Source organism: Plasmodium vinckei (genome assembly GCF_900681995.1).
Source record: "Plasmodium vinckei vinckei genome assembly, chromosome: PVVCY_14".
Lineage (NCBI taxonomy): Eukaryota > Apicomplexa > Aconoidasida > Haemosporida > Plasmodiidae > Plasmodium > Plasmodium vinckei.
In genome coordinates, this window is record NC_051306.1 from 194,101 (window position 1) to 213,976 (window position 19,876).

At 22.9% G+C, this 19,876-nt stretch overlaps 5 protein-coding genes across 5 annotated transcripts; 3 read left to right on the plus strand and 2 right to left on the minus strand.

Annotated features, from left to right (window-relative positions):
- Positions 1-2,456: 2,456 nt before the first annotated feature.
- On the minus strand, positions 2,457-7,175 carry PVVCY_1400500 (NLI interacting factor-like phosphatase, putative; the record flags this gene model as incomplete). Its single annotated transcript, XM_037634830.1, has 9 exons — positions 2,457-2,543; positions 2,741-2,807; positions 2,917-2,972; positions 3,056-3,122; positions 3,238-3,317; positions 3,431-3,501; positions 3,603-3,651; positions 3,770-3,856; positions 4,023-7,175. 9 exons carry the CDS (start codon positions 7,173-7,175, stop codon positions 2,457-2,459), a joined length of 3,717 nt encoding a protein of 1,238 aa, XP_037490876.1.
- Positions 7,176-9,383: 2,208 nt separating this feature from the next.
- Positions 9,384-10,485, plus strand: PVVCY_1400510 (DNA-directed RNA polymerase II subunit RPB11, putative; the record flags this gene model as incomplete). Its single annotated transcript, XM_037634831.1, has 4 exons — positions 9,384-9,454; positions 9,871-9,957; positions 10,083-10,254; positions 10,435-10,485. 4 exons carry the CDS (start codon positions 9,384-9,386, stop codon positions 10,483-10,485), a joined length of 381 nt encoding a protein of 126 aa, XP_037490877.1.
- A 1,028-nt stretch (positions 10,486-11,513) lies between these two features.
- Positions 11,514-15,326, plus strand: PVVCY_1400520 (conserved Plasmodium protein, unknown function; the record flags this gene model as incomplete). The annotated part of the gene is made up of 1 exon (XM_008624971.2): positions 11,514-15,326. The coding sequence occupies one exon, from the start codon at positions 11,514-11,516 to the stop codon at positions 15,324-15,326; it is 3,813 nt and encodes a 1,270-aa protein (XP_008623193.2).
- Positions 15,327-16,241: 915 nt separating this feature from the next.
- PVVCY_1400530 (conserved Plasmodium protein, unknown function) lies at positions 16,242-17,414 on the minus strand (the record flags this gene model as incomplete). Its single annotated transcript, XM_008624970.2, has 1 exon — positions 16,242-17,414. One exon carries the CDS (start codon positions 17,412-17,414, stop codon positions 16,242-16,244), a length of 1,173 nt encoding a protein of 390 aa, XP_008623192.2.
- Positions 17,415-18,714: 1,300 nt separating this feature from the next.
- PVVCY_1400540 (transcription factor with AP2 domain(s), putative) lies at positions 18,715-19,707 on the plus strand (the record flags this gene model as incomplete). Its single annotated transcript, XM_008624969.1, has 1 exon — positions 18,715-19,707. The coding sequence occupies one exon, from the start codon at positions 18,715-18,717 to the stop codon at positions 19,705-19,707; it is 993 nt and encodes a 330-aa protein (XP_008623191.1).
- Positions 19,708-19,876: the final 169 nt, after the last annotated feature.

A 19,876-nucleotide genomic window follows, 5' to 3' on the forward strand; every position in this document is an offset into this window, starting at 1 on the left:
GCCAAAACATATAATTATATGCATATGCATACTCTACAACTATTCTTATATTTTTTTAAGCATTCAATTGCATGAAAAACGTGTTTTTAATCCTTTATTTTTTTGTTTTTTGTGTACACTTTTTATAAATGTTTTAAAAATAAAAAAAAATTGTATCTTTTTAATAATTAATTCATATTTCTTAAAAAATTCAATATGCAAAAACCGTAAACTTTTATATTATTATAAAAATGTTCAAAGTAGTACACCAGGATGTATTATTAATATGACCAATTTTATTTTAACAAGCTAGTATGCACTCTTATGCGCATGCATATATAATATATATCTACATGAGAAACCTTTCGTCAGATATTTTTTTACTTCAGTTTAAACCCTCGCTCAACTGAGAATTTATTTGAGTTCAGTGATTTCTCAGGACTCGAGAATTTATCGTATCTTATATGTCATCATACAAAAGGTTTCTTCATTATAGTTTGGAACATATTTTATAAAAATTTTGTTTTATTCTTTAGCATTTTATTATGTAATTTAATTTGTTATGGGGAAGGTAATACATTTTATATTTATAGCATATTATAAGAGCATGGAAAATTTAATTATCAAAAAATAACTTAAGGATTTATGAGATATAAAACAGAATAAATTAATACTGTTTTATTTGCTTAAATTTTTACGGCGTGCATTAATATATAAATATAATTTATTAAATGTAAATATTATAATTAATAATGCAGTTAATATTTTTTTAATTAGCTAAAATATTATTTTTGCTATAGCTGTAAATATTATGCTGCATACTAGCTATTATTTTTTCATTAATATATAAATAACAAAGATGGAACATACAATAAAAAGGGCATATATGAAACACATAAATAATTAAAATTAATTTCTTAATATATGAAGCGAAACCGTATTTTTGTATGCTTTTTATATGCAGTATTTTTTTAAATATGCACTGTACTTTTTTTGAACTATTTTAAATATGCAGTGTACTTTTTTTGAACTATTTTAAATATGCAGTATTCTTTTTAAAATATTTTAAGTATGCAGTATTTTTTTAAAATTATTAAGTATGCAGTATTTTCTTTAAAATTATTAAGTATGCAGTACTTTTTTTGAACTATTTTAAATATGCAGTGTACTTTTTTTGAATTATTTTAAATATGTAGTATTTTCTTTAAAATTATTTTAAGTATGCAGTATTTCTTTAAAATTATTTTAAGTATGCAGTATTTCTTTAAAATTATTTAATATGCAGTACTTTTTTTAAAATTATTTAAGTATGCAGTACTTTTTTTAAAATATTTTGTATGTAAGTATTTCTTTAAAATTATTTTAAGTATGCAGTATTTCTTTAAAATTATTTTAAGTATGCAGTATTTCTTTAAAATTATTTAAGTATGCAAGTACTTTTTTTAAAATTATTTAAAAGTATGCAGTACTTTTTTTAAAATTATTTTAAGTATGCAGTATTTTCTCTAAAATTATTTTAAGTATGCAGTATTTCTTTAAAATTATTTAAGTATGCAAGTACTTTTTTTAAAATTATTTAAAAGTATGCAGTACTTTTTTTAAAATTATTTTAAGTATGCAGTATTTTCTCTAAAATTATTTTAAGTATGCAGTATTTCTTTAAAATTATTTAAGTATGCAGTACTTTTTTTGAACTATTTTAAATATGCAGTGTACTTTTTTTGAATTATTTTAAGTATGCATTATTTTCTTTAAAATATTTTAAATATGCTGTATTTTTTTCATATGGTTTAATGTGAGACTACAATTTTTATATATACTATGCATATGTAGCATCCAATATATTTTATATGCACGACTAATATTTTAACAATAGGAATGTGGTATTCCCTTCAAACCGCTATAATTTTATAACAAATAAATTGTATTAAATAAGGAATACGTATGCAGTATTCACAAAAAAAAATGTAGCCATATTATGCTGCTACATTCCTCTTTTTACTAGTAATATGTCGCTATATTTCATTCGAAAAAAATACATATTTTCCCACTCGGATACCTATTATTTTTTTTTGTCGCATTCTTGGCTACTTATCACCAATAGCATTTCTTAAAAACACGTCAATAAAAGTGATATATTACAAATATCAAACAAATGTAAAAATATAGCAATGTTTATATAAGTAAAAATATTTACATATGTATAAAAAGTTCATAAAAAAAAAACCCGTTTATAATCAAATAAATTCAACATATAATGTTTCCTATACAAATAAATACGCACAAAAAAACAATAAAATAATAAAAAAAAATGGTATATATATAATATTATATATTTTTTTTGAAGGGATGCAAAATTTACAATAATTACATATTATTAAATTAATCAAAATAATATATATATTTTTTATTAATTTATCGAATTTAAAAATTAAAATATAACGAATTAATAATAATACAAATGACTAAACATATAGCTATAATTTATTTTTAATATTTTTAATAGCATTTTTTTTTTTCTTTTCCAATTTTTTATATGCCTTCAATTCTTTTATAATTGATACCTATTATGAGGGAAAAATAAACCACAATTTACTTTAAATTTGTATTAAATAAGTAATGTTGTGAATACTCAATTTTTTGTCAATATATCGAAAAATATATAATTAAAAATATGGTTAATTGTATTCATTTGCTTTAAATTTTGCACGGTGTAAATCGTATTAAATCATATAAAAAGTAGCTACTCAAAATGTTTTACCTTGTTTGATATTCCTTTTAGAAAGGGTATTAATTTGTATAACTCTGTATCCTTGGGATCATCAAACCTAAGATAAATATATACGTATATTAAATAATAATTAATATCAATAAACCATATTTTAACATTAATATTCTGATATATTATATATACATATTATATGGATATATTTTTACCAGCTTTTTATTAAGAAACAATTATCTGCGCAAAATTTTTGAACATATGTGGAATTCTGAAAAATTTATGTAAAAATAATGTTTACTTATATATTTGCATATATGTAGTTATTCACATATTGTATATCTTTATTCTTACATCAATGATAATAACATTCTTTAAATCCCTCCCAAGCAACCGTATATCCTTTACATAGTTATTATTCCTGAAATATACCATAATAAATATTTATCTATATTTCTTTGTTTTTATCACATGCTATTAATGCAACGCAAAATATTTGTATTTATGCATGTGCATTATTATAGAAATGCTTATACCAAAGTGTGCAAGATTCTCTAAATAATCGATAAGAGCAAACTCTATTGACATCTAATTTATCAATAACTGCATTTGCATACTGTTTTAAAAAAATTAAAATAAGAAAAAATTAATAAAATAGTAAAAGAAATATAATGTGCAAATTGGCATCATTGGTTTCTTATTAATATTTAGGTTGATTCCTTTTTATACCTTTGACATACTCGCCGTAAAAATTACTATCTCGTAATACTTCGATATCTCTTGAAAGAAATAGTCTACACCTGTTAATAAAAAATGAATAAGTATATATATGCTAATCATATTTTTCATGATATTATCATCGTTGTTGTTCTAGTTATTATTAAATGTCCAATTATCAAACCTGGTCTTTTATTCACGTAAATGAAGCACTTTTCGTTACCAAGTTCAATCTAAAAACAAAAAATATATATTATAAAAATATAAATAAAATACTAACAAGGGCATCAAAATGTATGATGTTTTATATATTTTCCTATTCTGTTCATAAACTACTATATTCTTCCATACATTAATTCTAAAAGAATTTCCTTTGTCATTTCGTAGACTACTGTGAATAAGTGTCTCGTCTAAATCGAGAACAACAGTTTTTCTTCCCTTTTGAAACAGCCAAAATAAAAAAATAAAATTATTAATAAAACAAAATAATACATACTAAAAAGGGAACAACTAAATAAATATATTTTTTTAACCACACTCATAAATGTATTAATATGGAAAAAAAACGAAACACATAACAAATTATTGAAATTTTAAATCGTACTTTATCTTTTCCCTTTTGTTCACCCAATAAAAATTCATCTAAATCACAACGTTCCTTATTTATATCCATACAATTACTATTCGTACAAGTTTGCAATATCTTTCTCCTTTCATATAAGTTGAATAGACTAATTTTTTTAAACTTTTTTTGTTTTTTTCTAAAACTTTTGCTTGGTCTATGCTCGTTAATAGGAACCACATTATTATGCTTTTTTTTATATTCCAAAAATAAATATCGAAAATATCTAAATTTCATAAAATAAAACGAAATTTTTTTTCTTCTATCCCTTTTATTTGTATTTTTTCCATTCTCTTTGCATTTATCCATAATTGTTGTACTATCTGTTTTGAAGTAGTTCTTGCTTCTTTTATCATGCTTATAATCATCACTATCATCACATTCCTCTTTAGAAACACTAGTAATCAGATTCTTAATGTTAAATTCCAAATTCGTGGATGATGTATGATCATCATAAATCAAATTTTTATCATCTTTTGAAGTATTATATCTACTTGAGTTAATGTCATTGCTATTTATTTTAATAATTAACTTATTTTCATTACTTAATCCATTTAATAAATCAGGCATTTTATCAGAACATTTTAAACCGTTATGCTTCCCCTTTTCTATTATACTGATATTTTTTGATTCATTTTTCACCTTATCACTCGAGTTGTTTCTTTTGAGATGCGTTATAATGTTATCTCTGTTTTTGTTATAATATTCACTTTCTATATTTTTTTCATATAGCGATTTATTTTTCATCTTTTCATTGGATTTTTCATTTTGTATTTCCCTTGTATTTGGTAATATGTAATATTCTGGTATTATTATTTCGTCTTTTCGTATATCATTTTCAGTTTTGTCTTTAATATTTATATTTAGCAGTTTATATGGCCTAATTAAATTATGGGTTTTTACAAAATTATCGTTTTTCATTATGTCTTTGCCGCTCTTTTTTTCTTCATTTTTTATACACGTATCAAATAGTTCATCTTTGTTTATAAAATTTTGTGTTTTCATTTTGTTTTTTTCAAAAAAATATTTTTTGTTCACATCTTTTGTTGCATTGCTTTTTGTTCTTATAGCACCTTCAAGACATTTATTTATGCTTAAACTAATGGGGTATATAGGTTTTTTTTTAACCTTTTCTGATTGAGTTCCATTTTTATTTAAACCTTTTTTGTTTTCACTTCTGTTTTTGTTTTTTTCATATATATATTCAAATACATCTTTTCTCTGTTTCCTTACTTTGGTTTGATATGTAAAATTGGAATCTGAATAAGATTCACATTTGCTCTTTATGCTATTATCTAATGCATCTTTTTTATTGTAATATTTCAGTTTTTCACCGTCTCTTTTATAATCTAAAGCATCGATATAATTATTAGATCTTCTACGACTTATGCTATCTTTTTTCTCCTCTCCTAACCAGCTGAAGTAATTCCATTTTTTGTCATTTTCTTCATCTATAAAATTTGTACGTCTCTTGTTATTGTCTATATTTTCATGTAATTCATCCGTTTTATATATTTTAGCCGGTTTATTTATTTTTTCTTTATTCATTTTGTACTTAAAAAGTTTTAATTCGTTTTTTCTATTATATTTTTTATGGGATTGTGTGTTACATTCTTCATTGGGGTGCACATTTTTCACATCATTTTTTAATTTTGGGATTTTTTTTAAAATTATATTTCCATGATATACAAAATCTTTGTGGTCATTTTTGCTACCTATATGACTATTATCACTTTTTCTAGGTCTCTCTTTTTTAACAAATTCCCAACTTTTTCCCTTATTATCACCATATGAATTTATATAATTGTTATTTCTTTTAATTGATATCATTTCAGATAAATTTCTTTTACTTTTATTCAAAAAATCATCTCTTTTAATATTAATGCCTAATAAGCAATATTCCAATAAACCACGACTATAATTTGAATTATCATTATTTTCAATATTATTTTTTGAATTATTCTTTTTTATTTTATTAATGCTTACAATGTCTTCTGGTTTAATATGCTTTTTTTTTGTTTGACTGGTAAAAGGTATTCTATTCATTTCTGTATGTTTTTCATCATATATCAGGCCATACTCATAATATTCTGTCTTTTTATTATCTTTATGTGAAAAATATTTTTCCCTAATTTTAGAACCTACTTTTTTACTGTCATATTCCTTTTCAGTTATTTTTGAAACGAATTCCATCCTTCCCTTTGCATTGTTATAATTTTCTCTACAACTTTTTGTATTAACATCTATTAACAAATTGGAAATCATTTTTATCTTATTCTTTGAATGTCGTTTGTGCTCATTATAACTTTTTAAAAATGAATTCCGTCCATTTTTTCCGCCATCCTTATCTTCTTTATCTTTCAAAGGAATAGAACTGTCCTTATGTGGGGAATAAGAATCAGTTGCGACATTTTTTTTTAAATTAATTGATAAATCATTATTTTTATTTATAATTTGATCATTTTTTTTTTTTATTTTCAAAAATAAAAATTTCAGAATATTCACCTTTTCACCAGATCCAAGAAGTTTTCTTGAAGAATTTTTCAATAAGTTTACAATCTTTGTTTTTGCAAAATTACTTTTATAATGCTCCTTTCCCCTCTTTCCTTTTTTCTTTTTTGGAACAAAAATTTGATTTTTTTTATCATTATAAATAAATTTTTTATTTAATAAAGTAGAGAAAATACCAAAATTTTTATTGGGCTCATTTTTTATTTGGTCTTTATTTTCACTTTTCATCATTTGTAGATGAGCACAATTTTTTTCGTCTTTATTTTTGTGACAATTTTTTAAAGGAATATTGTGCTTCATTAAATAGGATATATTGTTGTTACCCCGTCTTTCAATATTACTATAACCATTTCCATAATTTAAAGAATTGGATCTATTTTTTATCTTCTCGCACAATATGATTTTTGTGTGATTAATATTCAGTGAGTGTCTTTTATTTTCAGTGAAATTTGGTTTTTTTAACATATAATATTTATCATTTTCATCTTTTCTATTTAACAAAAAATATTCAGGAGTTATTTTATATTTTAACTGTTTTGAAATTGGATTGTCGTTTAATTTTAATAAAATATTATTTTCTTCTCCCTTTCGCATATTGGTCTGGTTAATTTGAGTTTTTTTCATTGTCTTTTTTTAACTCTCTATATTTATTAAACACATATATATGTACTTGCTTGGTCGTGGAAAAAATAATAAGATATACAACACTTGCTTATGCTATTTTACATGCACGTTTTCCCCTTTTCATATGAGTATATCCATATACTGTCACATTTTATTTTTCTTTACTCATAGGAATTAAAATACAAACTTTGCTTTGTCATATATTTTACATTAACACACAAATTATAATTTAAATAATATCGAAACGTCATCACATATGTGGATCTCCATAAATATAAGTCCGAATATACCCTTATGATAAAAAAGGTGTATATAAATTGGGATATACAATATTTAAAAAGATGAACAATAACCAAAAAGTAAAATGAAAATAAATAGTATAGTTGCACACCGGCATTAACCCATCCATAGTACATATATATGTACACATGCCACATATGTGGTAAATTTAAAATAATCTATAGATCTATACAGTTTTTGATTATGCAACAAACACCAAAAAAAAATTGACAAATTGTATAACCGAACTCATTTTATATAAAACCACAAATAAAATAAAAATAATCACATTCCTATTGTATGTGTATACAAATAGTAATTATTGCTAAGTATATTATAAAAGGAACTAGCATATATATATTATTTATTTAAATATGAAAATTTTCAATTGAAAACATAAAAAAAAGGAATTTTTTTGAATTACACATAAAATCATGATTAAAAATATATAAGCATTTTGTAGATTCTTTATCAAATAAAATATGATGTTTTAATATGAATTTTATGTATACAAATACATTAGGAAAATACAATTTTTTGTCTTTCCAATGGAATATTGCTTATAATATATATATGTGTATGCATGTTCAAAAAAATGTTCTTATAAGAATAAAGCAAAAAACAATACACCCATGCATACACATATTATTTGAAATAAAATATTGCATATACCTATATTCACAATTTAAATAATGCCTATAAAACCCTTTTAAGCATTGATTTCCAATATATAAATGAGTTAATTTTTTCATATCCCAGTATAATTTTGTAAATGTGTGGAAATTATCACATATACCTTTATATGTATTTCACATCCTTGCAATTAATTATTCATTCACACCACATACATGAAGAATAAGTTTAAACAAATTGTTATTTTACAAATTGGTATATTACTTTTTTTAAATAATTAAACCCCATTTTATCCTTTATGCATAAATAGCTAAACATTATTTTAAGTATAAATGCTTTGTTTTATTCCCCTTTTTCATTAAAGATATTTTTATATTGCCTTAAAACTCCAAAAAGCATATAATTAATATAATCATACTATATAATAAAAAGCATTGTTATATGCATAAATAACATATTTTGCGTCCTATTATATACATATATATATGTTACATTTCATAACATAATAATTATTTATAAACAATAATTATATATAGCCATTTGGTTACCTTTTCTATTGTATCATATTTAAAAGTTAAGATTCATCTACTACTTTTTTATTTTTATAAAACACTAGAATTATTGGTTTTCTTTATTATTTTGTATTGTTTTAAATATCTCATGTGTATCACCTAGAAAAAGGCGATAAATACATTAAAACAATAAATATAATAAAACTGATATTTCAATTTTAAAATAACAGTTCTATGCATATTTTATAATAATAATGATGGCATAAATATATGCATATTTATTCATGTATAACCAAAAAACTCTAAAAAATCACGCTAAAATCAAGCCATGATATTGCTCATAATTTCCTTGAAATTTCAACCCCCCCAAATAAAATGCCATATATAATATAAAGAAATAATTTTTTAAATATATTTGATTACTTAATTATTCTGTAGATTTTTGTTATTGTATAAAGAAAAAATATAATGAATAATATTTTCCTTTAATATACCGCTAGTATATCCCATTTTATTTTATTACTAAAATAAATTTAATTTTGCATGAAGCTATATTATAAAAACTGAAAAAATGTAGTTCATTCCATTATTTTTATTGGATTTTTTCAAAAATAACTACAAATAGATTATTAATATCATTTCTGTGATACTAATATATTTTATTAATGTTTTTTTCGTGTTTATAATATTGCGAAAAAAAGGAGTAATTAAAAATAATGCAATAATCGCTTCGAATGGTAAAACACCATAATTAAAAATTTTCAAAAACAAATAAAATTCAACAATGTCTGTACCAACATTATCCAATAAACCAGAAAACGTTGATTTGCTTGTTCTACCTCACGGAGAAGAAAAGTAACAATATACATATATTTGTGATACATATTTTACATCCATAAATATATATGATGAAATGACATGAGAAAATGTAGGAACATCAAAATAAACAAATATATGCAAGGAAATTTTATAAAAAAAGCCTTAAACATTCGAAATAATAATACAATTTATCACATATATGTGCATATTGAATAGAGTTTGCGAGTGTATGATTATTTTATCTTTAATATTTATAAATTGTTGCACTTACAAATATCCAAATAAATGCAACTGTATATATGTCCATGAATATCTAAACTTTATTGCTATACTTTTCATTTAGAAAAATTTTAAGTTTTCCTTTTTTATATTTTGAACAAATAAATAGTATGTAATGATCAAATTAAAAATATAGCATACTTAACGCATTTCTTTTTTTTTTATTTTAATAGAGTTAAATGCCAAATATCAGATAAAGGAGACTGCAACATATTTACAATTAAATTAGAGGATCATACAATAGGAAATTTAATAAAACAGTAAGAAATAATAATGAATAACATATATAAACATTGATGTTCTCTATATAATGCTTAAAAAATAAAATTATTATTGCTGTTATTTTTTTAATCCCCATTTTCACACACTATATATTTATTCATAGATCCCTTTGCCAAGATCCTAAAGTTACATTCGCCGCATATAGACAACCTCACCCTTTGCAAAATGCAATTGAAATAACTATAAGACCGAAAGGATACGCTGGTGTAAAATTACTTTCAGATAATGTTCACAGCATATTAAATCAAGTGTCCACTTTACGGGAGACATTTGCAGTAATAATATTAATAAAAAAATATAACTCGAGAAAAATTAAATGTTTTATACTGTATATATATTCTTTTATTTAATAAAGTGTGTATAAATTGCAAAGATTCATCATATTTTCGGTTTATCAGGATACAAAATTTTTATACTAGTTTTACATATTTTTTTTTATGTTTTTTTCTTTTCAGAATAGGGTTCAGAAATATAAGGAAAAAAATGCATATCATGGGGATCGCTAAAGATTTTTATTTGTATATCACAAATATTTCTTTTTGTAACATTTTAATAAAATTTTATAATTAGTAACTTGTAATTTTTTAAATATATCTGTATATATAATCATGATTTCATTTCCCCTCAATGCAACTACCACTTTTTTACACAGTTCACTTTCACATTCTTAATTTACATATTTTAACTAATACATAAGTGTGTGTAGAAATTAATTAATTTTTTTTTTGTATATCATATGCATATTGCTTTTCATACTTAAGAATATAAGCATATGGAACATATACATATTTTTGTTTTTATTTTAAATCATGTAATTCTATTGCAAAAAGATTATGCATATATTATACATCTGTATTATTTTTTAAGTATATTTTTTATGATGATACTTGAATAACCTTAATATTTTACTATGTTTATTGTATTTGAGTTATTTATTTTGCATGTATTCTTTTTTATATATTGTATTTGTGTATATATTTACACAATTAAGCACTATTATCTTTTTCTTTCCCCTTTACAAATTTATTAAAAGCAAACAAGAAAAAATTATATTAAAAATTGTAAAAGCTATTTTATTATTTAATTTTTTTTAAATATGTTCTTTTTTTGGTAATGGCGAAAAAAATGTTACACATACATATATGATACAAAAACACTTGAAAGATCAATCAATTCGATAATCAGAAAATTCATTTTTTTAAAAAGGGATATTTAATATTTACAATTCAGAGAATATAACTTAAAAAAAAAAAACTTATAAGAATATTTAAATTAATCTGATTAAACATGCATATGTAACTATAATTTTTTTTATAATTACGCAATTTTACGTGCCCGTCCACAATTGGTCATGCCGTATTGCGTATGCTTTTTACATAGTTATCCATTTCTCCATATACAAAAAAATCATATATAAAAACACACACATACACACTCGTATACATATCATCACATGCGCAAAAAAATTTGTGCTTTCATCTTTGATAAATAAATAATATTCCATTTTTAAAAAAAATAAAAGATAGATATCAAAATGGAAGAATTATTTTTCGCTGATATTAACAGTACAAACTTTTTAAGTAGTTACAACAATAAGTTACTACTAATTAGTGGCAATAAAATTAAATTTTACAAATATGTGGAAATAAAAAATGTGGTAAGAGCACAAAATACAGAAATATACAGCATAAAGGACATCGATAAAAATGAGCAAATTGTTTATGTTTCAAATAGTGTAACAGTAAAAAGAAACTATAAAAGTATTGGTACAAATGATGAAACTAGCGATGATCAAAATATAGAATCCAATTCAAATACAGGACAAAAACTTGAATCTGGGAAAAAAACGAAAATATCCTATGCATGTATTGCATTTGAGCAAGGAAATGTATGGCTTTGCTCAGAAGATGAATCCAACAAATTATTTGTATATGAAAAGTTAATATATAGAAAAATATGTGATATAGTCAAGATTGAATTATTCCTTTCAAATAATAATATTAATGCTTTAATGCTATATAAAGACTATACTTTAATATTATATAATGAAAAAATGAAAAACACAATTAAAATTCCTATTCAGCAATATGTGTACAATTTTTGCTTAAGTCATAATTATCAAACTCTTGCAATTTTTAATCATGCAGATATATATATTTACGATCTTATTAAACATGTATATTCTTTGAACGAACAAAACGAGCTTAACAATAACGCACCTCTAGAAAATGGAAGTAATGAAAATCCAACAAACGGACAAAGCACCGCAGATCAAAAAAATTATGTTGAAGTTAAAGACATTTTTAATTTATCAAAAAATTATAAAAATATACTAAATTGTGATTGGCATCCAAAAAATCATTGCATAGCCTTGTGTGGGGAAAAAAAAGTTAGATATTTAACAATATATAATTACAATGTTTATGATTTTTCAGGACCAGAAGTACATCAATCATTTATTAATACAACCAAATTTGTTACAATCATGGATAATATTACTTTGTTAGCTTCCTTAAGTTGTAGCGATTATCTTCTTTGTATTTGGGAATTTGAATTGGAACACTGCTTATATAAATTTAAAAGTGATTATTTGATATCTCATTTTGACATATTTTATTATAATAAATATTTACATGCATCGCTACTAGCACAAAAAAAACATTTAGCAAATTTAAAAATAATGGATAATGAAATTTTAAAAAAAATCGAATCTAACGATTCAGATAAAGAAAGTGATACTTTTCAAAATAATATCGAGAACTCCTCAAAATTAGACCAAGACACACAATATCAATCAAATGGTTATAACAAAAATCAGGAAGGAAAACGACAATCCAATAACAATGATGAGAATCTCTTTGATGATAATAAAAAGGACTATAGCGAATCTCATTCCGTGGATTTACGAAGAAAGTCAAATAATTATAGCAATATTGAAGATGAGTATAATAATAATAGTAATAAAAAAAAGAGAAAAAAAAAAAACTTTTTGGATGATGACAAAACCCAAGATTCTTTCTCTAACGATCATTTACACAAAAAAATCGCAAAAAATAGAAGAGAAAGCACTTTTGAAAAAAACAAAAGAGAAGATAACCCAGTTGAATATTATGAAAATAAAAATAAAATTAAAAACAATGCTCACAAAAATGAAGAAAGTGCTTATAACAGTGATAACTCAGATAAATATGATACCCACAATAAAAAACTAGACAATCAAAGTAATATTAGCAATACAAATGAAGAAGCCATATACAATTCAAAGAAATATAATTTACAAGATTTTATAAATAAAAATAAAGACGTTATATTAAATAATAAGCAAGATGACAGTAATATGGAAGATGCGAATGATTTATTCAATAATCAAGATGAACAAGAAAATCCAGGAGCTTTTAATAGTTATGTTAAATATAAATTTGATCAATTGCGAGAATTAAAAACACAAGTAGATTTATTGCAAAAGCAAGTGATGGGTCTAACAAAAATTAACCTATATGATTTTATCGTTTTATCCCCTGGATTATGTGAAGAACCTGAAAATATAAATGATCAGTGGTGTATGTTTTGGAACGATATTGGACATATAACAAAAAAAAAAGAAGGAAGTAAAACTTATATATACATTTTTTTATTTAGAGGGGAAGAAGTAGGGAAAAAAAAAATTACAGATATGTATAATGTTACATCTGCTTCTTTAAGTGCACATGGATTTGCTTTAGCTTCAAATCCTTATGAAAAATCACAATTAAAAACAAATAGTATATTAACATTTCATAATTTAAAGGATAATGTTATATGGAATAAATATTTACCAAATGATGAACTAATAAAAGGTGTAGCAAATGGAAATAATTTTGTCGCAATAGTTACATCAAGCAATTTTCTTAGAATATATTCAGTATATGGTTATATTATTAATACAATTTTATTAAAAGGTATACCTGTGGCTATCAGCGCATATGAGCATTTACTTTTTGTAATTACTTGTCCATATATTTTTGAAAACGTTACTAGCTATAATATAAATAACACTTATAATTGTACACTTTATAAAATACATGAAAATTTTACAAATATTAAATCAAATAAATATAATACATATCATATAACAATTTTATATGAAGATATTTTATCCCTACCATCTTGTCACTATTTAAATTGGATAAATATGTCAAATTTTGGTGTACCATATATAAAAGATACATCGAATTATATTTATGGGTTATACCCATTATTTAAAAAAAATAATAATATTGTCTATGACTGGGTTCCTGTATTTGATATGAATAATTTAAATTCCCCTGAACCAGTAAAAAATAACATTTCACTTGAGCAAAATCAAGAAAATAATGAATCAAAGAAAAACGAAAATTCTAACAATGATGATATTGCTGAAAATGAAGCCGAAGCAATCAATAAATGCAGCTATTATCCTTTATATTTTGATAACTATGAACAAATATCAGTTATTAAATTAAATAGAAATGAAACCGAACCAAGATCGAATATAATAGAAAGTTGCTTAGGCTATAATGTAGAAAAAAAATATGTTGTTATGAGTGAATGCAACTTGATAAAATATGATAAATTTGTGAAATTATTGCAGACAAATCCGAATTTATCGCTAGATAATGATTCAAAAAATAATGAATCCGCTAATCTACCTTGGGAACAATATGATGAACTAAGATCTCGAATTGATATTTATTGTAAGCAATTATTTGCTAATATATATTATGATTATTCGAATGATGGAAAAAATAAAACCGCTAATGACACACTAAAATCTTTTAATAAATTATATGACAAATGGGTTATGCGTATGTTTGCTTTGCTTAAAAACCATACAAAAAATCAAAAACTAGCTGTCAAAACATCTAGATTATTTAAAAATATTAAAAACATGATGCTTTCTATAAGTTTAGTAGATGATGAGTATAGCACATTACATAGTGAAATTACAAATGAATATTTAAAAAGACAAATTGATGATGAAAATTATAAAAAATATGAAGAAAATTTAAATTATGATGACGATTATAAAGATGAAGATCAAAAACGAAAGGAAATATACGAAAAATATTGCAACAATCACAATCTTTCAGAAAACGAAACAAAAACTAATAATGGTATAAAGACAAGCACGAAAATATATAGTAACCATAATAATAATAATAATATAGAAAATAAGGATAAAAAAGATAACCGCTTCTTAGATAAATTCTTTACCGGGGTCACCAAAAATATAAGTGTTGATAATCTCTTCACACAAGAAAAAAAGAATACACAAATTAAAAAAAAAAACACCTTAGAAAATATCTTCACTGAATTGAAGGAAAACTGATTATATAAAAACGAATCAAAACCCTACACCAAAAAATTAAATAAATTAGAACTACTCGATATAAATTCATATTTGCATGTGCAATATAATAACTTTATTTTTATTTCTCACTATATAACCATAATCAATTTTAATAACACAACAATACTAGCGAGTGCTTTAACTAGTTTACTTTTTCAATGTTTTAGTTCGCACTTATATATATATATATCCATTTATTTTTACTTTTTAATTGCTTGTGCATCGATTTATAAGATATCGTCTATATTTTTTTAACAATTTAAAATGTTAATATAAAAATCAATGTGCATATCTACAAGTTTATGTATCATTATTCAGTTTATTATTTACTTGTTTTTTTTTATATCTTAACACTTTTAACCATTTGCTTTGACTTACATTTTAAAATGCATTTATGCGCAATACAATAGCAATAATAATATAAAAAACAAATTATTTCAGTATCAGAATTTTCCCATTGTTAATATTTTAACATATTCTCATATTAATTTGAGGGAATTATCCTCTTATACACATATGGTGCGTAGTATAAATGCATAGAGTTGTTTACAAATAAGGATAAATAATTATAAGTTTAATATAACTTGAAAAAAAAATTCATAAAAAAAAAATTTATATAAAAAGAGAAGAAAATAGGATATATGAAAAGACATACACCCAATTTTCATGTGTTAAATGCACAAATATGTTGTTAATCTTTTCTATAAAAATATTTTTTAAACATAATGAAAAAAAAATTATTATTAAATAAATATATATATCTATATGATGCGTTTTGAAATTCATTTTAATAATGCTTATTGGATAACCTTGCTAAAGGTCTCAAATAGGATAGAAAAATTATATTTACTTGACCAAATAAATATGCATGAACTTGATTTACAAGGCTGTGCATTATGCAGGCGTCATACCGTCCAATATATATTTTTCGTTTTTGAGTTTCTTTTTGGCAAGTTTTCTTACCGCGGTTTGCATCAAGCGCTCTTGCCTATTTTTACACTTAAAATTAATTATATCAAAAAGTTTTCTTTCTTTAAATCTCCTCCTCTTTGATGATAATTTTGATTTCATAAATGGATTTTTAATGTCATATGCTATAGGCGCATTTTTTTTTAAAAGGCAACTCGTAGATGATCCAAACAGTTTAAATGAAGAATCTTCGTTAACTGTATTTTCACATTGAAAATCATTTATGCTTTCTTTCATCATTTCAAAAATATCTTTTTTTGATTTAATTTCATCATTCCTTTGTTTTTCTTCATTATTTTTTTTACTATCTTTCTTAATAGTATTCATGGGCATATTATTTTTTTCATGTTTCTTATCATTTTCATTTCCTTTATCATTGTTCTTCATCATTTCTAGACTTTCTTTATATCTATCATACGATTTAACTCGTTTTCCTGTAACCGGGTCATAATATTTATTTATAAAAGATTGCAAACCATTTATATAAAAAGCGTTGTTTTTAAACCGCTCATGAACTACTTCTAAAATGTGAAAATAAGAAAATACATTTTTAAAATTGAATTTATTTTCAGTTATAGTATAATTAACATGCCTGCTATAATTATACTTTGCTTCCTTTTTATTAGATGAATACCAATAATCAAACAAGTTGAACTTTCGTCCTAGTTTTTTATTTTTATATATATCTTTTATATTTTCATATTCTTTTAATATATTTTTATCATATTTAAAATATATTTGATCTGGGTCTAATTTGCTTAATTTTTCAGTTATAACCATGTATGCACTATTTTTTTTTTTTAATTTTTGATTTATTTCATTTCGTATTCTTCCTTTTCTTATTCGTTTTTCTAGCGAATTCTTATATTTATATTTAAATTTTTTAGTCATATACAACTTTGAAGCATTTTTATAATAATTATTATTGATTACATTCAAAAATGTAAATCCGTTTTTATTCACTTTATTATATCCATTTGTCTTATTATTACTCATATAACTTATATTGCATAAAACAAAAGGATATTTTTCATAATATTTTGGAATCTCTATAAAAATTATTATTATTAATTTAAGTATATTTAATGCCCATCTCATTATATCCTATTCATTTCTTCTATTCTTTATAAATTTATGCATTCCTTCTCTATTTGTTTCTTCTTACATTAGTAAAAAATATATTGTTCTTATAATTCAAAATAACTTACTATTTATTTGCCCTTATTTCTTTTTAACATCCATATGAACTTTAATACATTTTTTTCTATTTAAAATATTATTTAATGTTTCGTGGGTGTTCATAAAAACATTATCACTTTATTTTCATTCTCATTTAAAAATGGTTTGATCTATACAAATGATTTCAAATTTCATTGTACAAATACGAATACTAATTCTCTCGTTTTGCTTGAACGAAACCATGCATATATATCTAATACCACTATACACACAACTATAGTTACTATTTATAATGTGCTAAAAAATGTGATGAAAAACAAATAGATAAAATAATAAGTAAACAAGTGAGCAAACTTAATATTTCATCATATTTTTATCTATAAAATATTCACATTTCTATATATATAATACTAGGATATGCTACTATATCTGTACATATTAATTATAAATTAGTCACAATATAGGTTTATCTAGCATATATATATCGTTGGTACAGGGTGACCATATTTTATATTCCCAGAATGTATATATCTGAGTTTATTATCAATCTTTCTTATTTATATGTACCAAGGTGGGTAATATCATGATTTATTCCAAGCAATTAGATATTTATACGCATTATCCATGTAATCGTTTGTACTTCTTTATTTGGCGATTAATATTTGCAATATATTAGTAAATATATAAATTTGTAAAAAAAATTAATCTTATTATAAATATTTTTGGCCATGCCATTTACTAAGCATCGGCATGCTCCATTTCTTTATTCATAATATATAAATATAAATAAATTAATTTAAAAATTTTATGACTTTTCAAATTTTTAAATAATAAATAAAAGGGAAGAATAAATTGATATTATGTGCATGCATTTATTATGTGTAACAAATCTGCTAATGAAAAATTACAAACGTATAAATATATGCTGTAAATAGCTTAACAAAATCCATAATATATGGCATAAAAATATTTTTATTATGGATAATGTTGAATAATATTACATGTGTAAGTATATTTTTATTTATGTATTGTATGTCAATACATTTTATATATGATAAAAATTGGAATATACCTATTAGTAAATACTTTTAATTGGAGAAAATACCTTTTACCCCATTGTTTACAATGTCATACCTATTGCATAAAATGCTGCATAAATCACGTTATGTAAAAAATTAATAATGTTTCAAAAAAAAAGGAAAGAGAAACATAAAATAAAATGATTTTTAGATATTTCCATTGTATGGTTAATACACATAATTTTCAAGGAAATAAAATATTAAGCAAACAATTTTTACAAAATGATCTAAACACATATAGAAAAAGCATAGTCATAATCAAGGTATCAAATTATGTGACAAAAGAAGTGGATATAAAACAAAAAGAACAAATAAGTAGCAATCAATTCAAAAATATAGGTTGTCATAATTATACCATAAGTAATAATCATTTTATTTACCCGAAATATAATTCACTTTTTATTAATAGCCTTGCCAATAACATAAATAATAATGTAGGCCCATATTATGGGAATATATTTTATAAGGATAAAATGTTTTTTAGTGGGCGAAGTGGAGGATTAAAAAGAAAAAAAAAAAGAAAAGATGAAAGAGTAATTAATACATGTTCTGCTAAAAGGTTAGAATTTTTTTATCCTAAAAAAAAAAGAAGACAGCGTGTTGGTTTAATACAAAATAGCAGAAAAAATATAGTATATGATAATGTATTAAAAAGATTTTTGGTTTACTATTACAAACAAGGCATTCAGGTTTTCCGAAGTTTTAGCTGTAAAAAAAAAAGAAATTTTGAATCTGCTAGGAATAAAGCTATAATACTATCCAAACAATATAATCAAAAATATACAAGACAAAGAAATCTCGAAAAAGATAATAGTAAAGACCATTTGATAATTAATAATAGTACTAACCTAGTTGTTAGGCATGATTATGATATTCGAAAAAAAGTAAAAATTGTTCCTGATAAAAACAAAAGTGGATATAGAGGAGTTTTTTACGATGCTTCACACCATGCATATATATGCACTTATAATGAAGCTGGAATTCGAAAATATCAAATTTTTAAAATACAAAATAACGATTATCTTGAAGCTTATAACTTAGCAGTCATGTGCCGAAGATACAAGCTTTTTAAAAATTACCAATTTGTTTCACAAAGGAATAGAGTGCGTAGTGGACGAATACACCTAAAGTGACTTTCCTTATTCGTTTACACATAGTGCACACATATATATTCCGATATTTTTTAATTCATTTTATTTTGTTTTGTTTATTTGGTTACTTTTATTTTTTTTAATTAAAAATTTTAATGCTAAATTAGCTAGTTAATAATTAGGAATTTTATTGTTACAACTTCATTTCTCA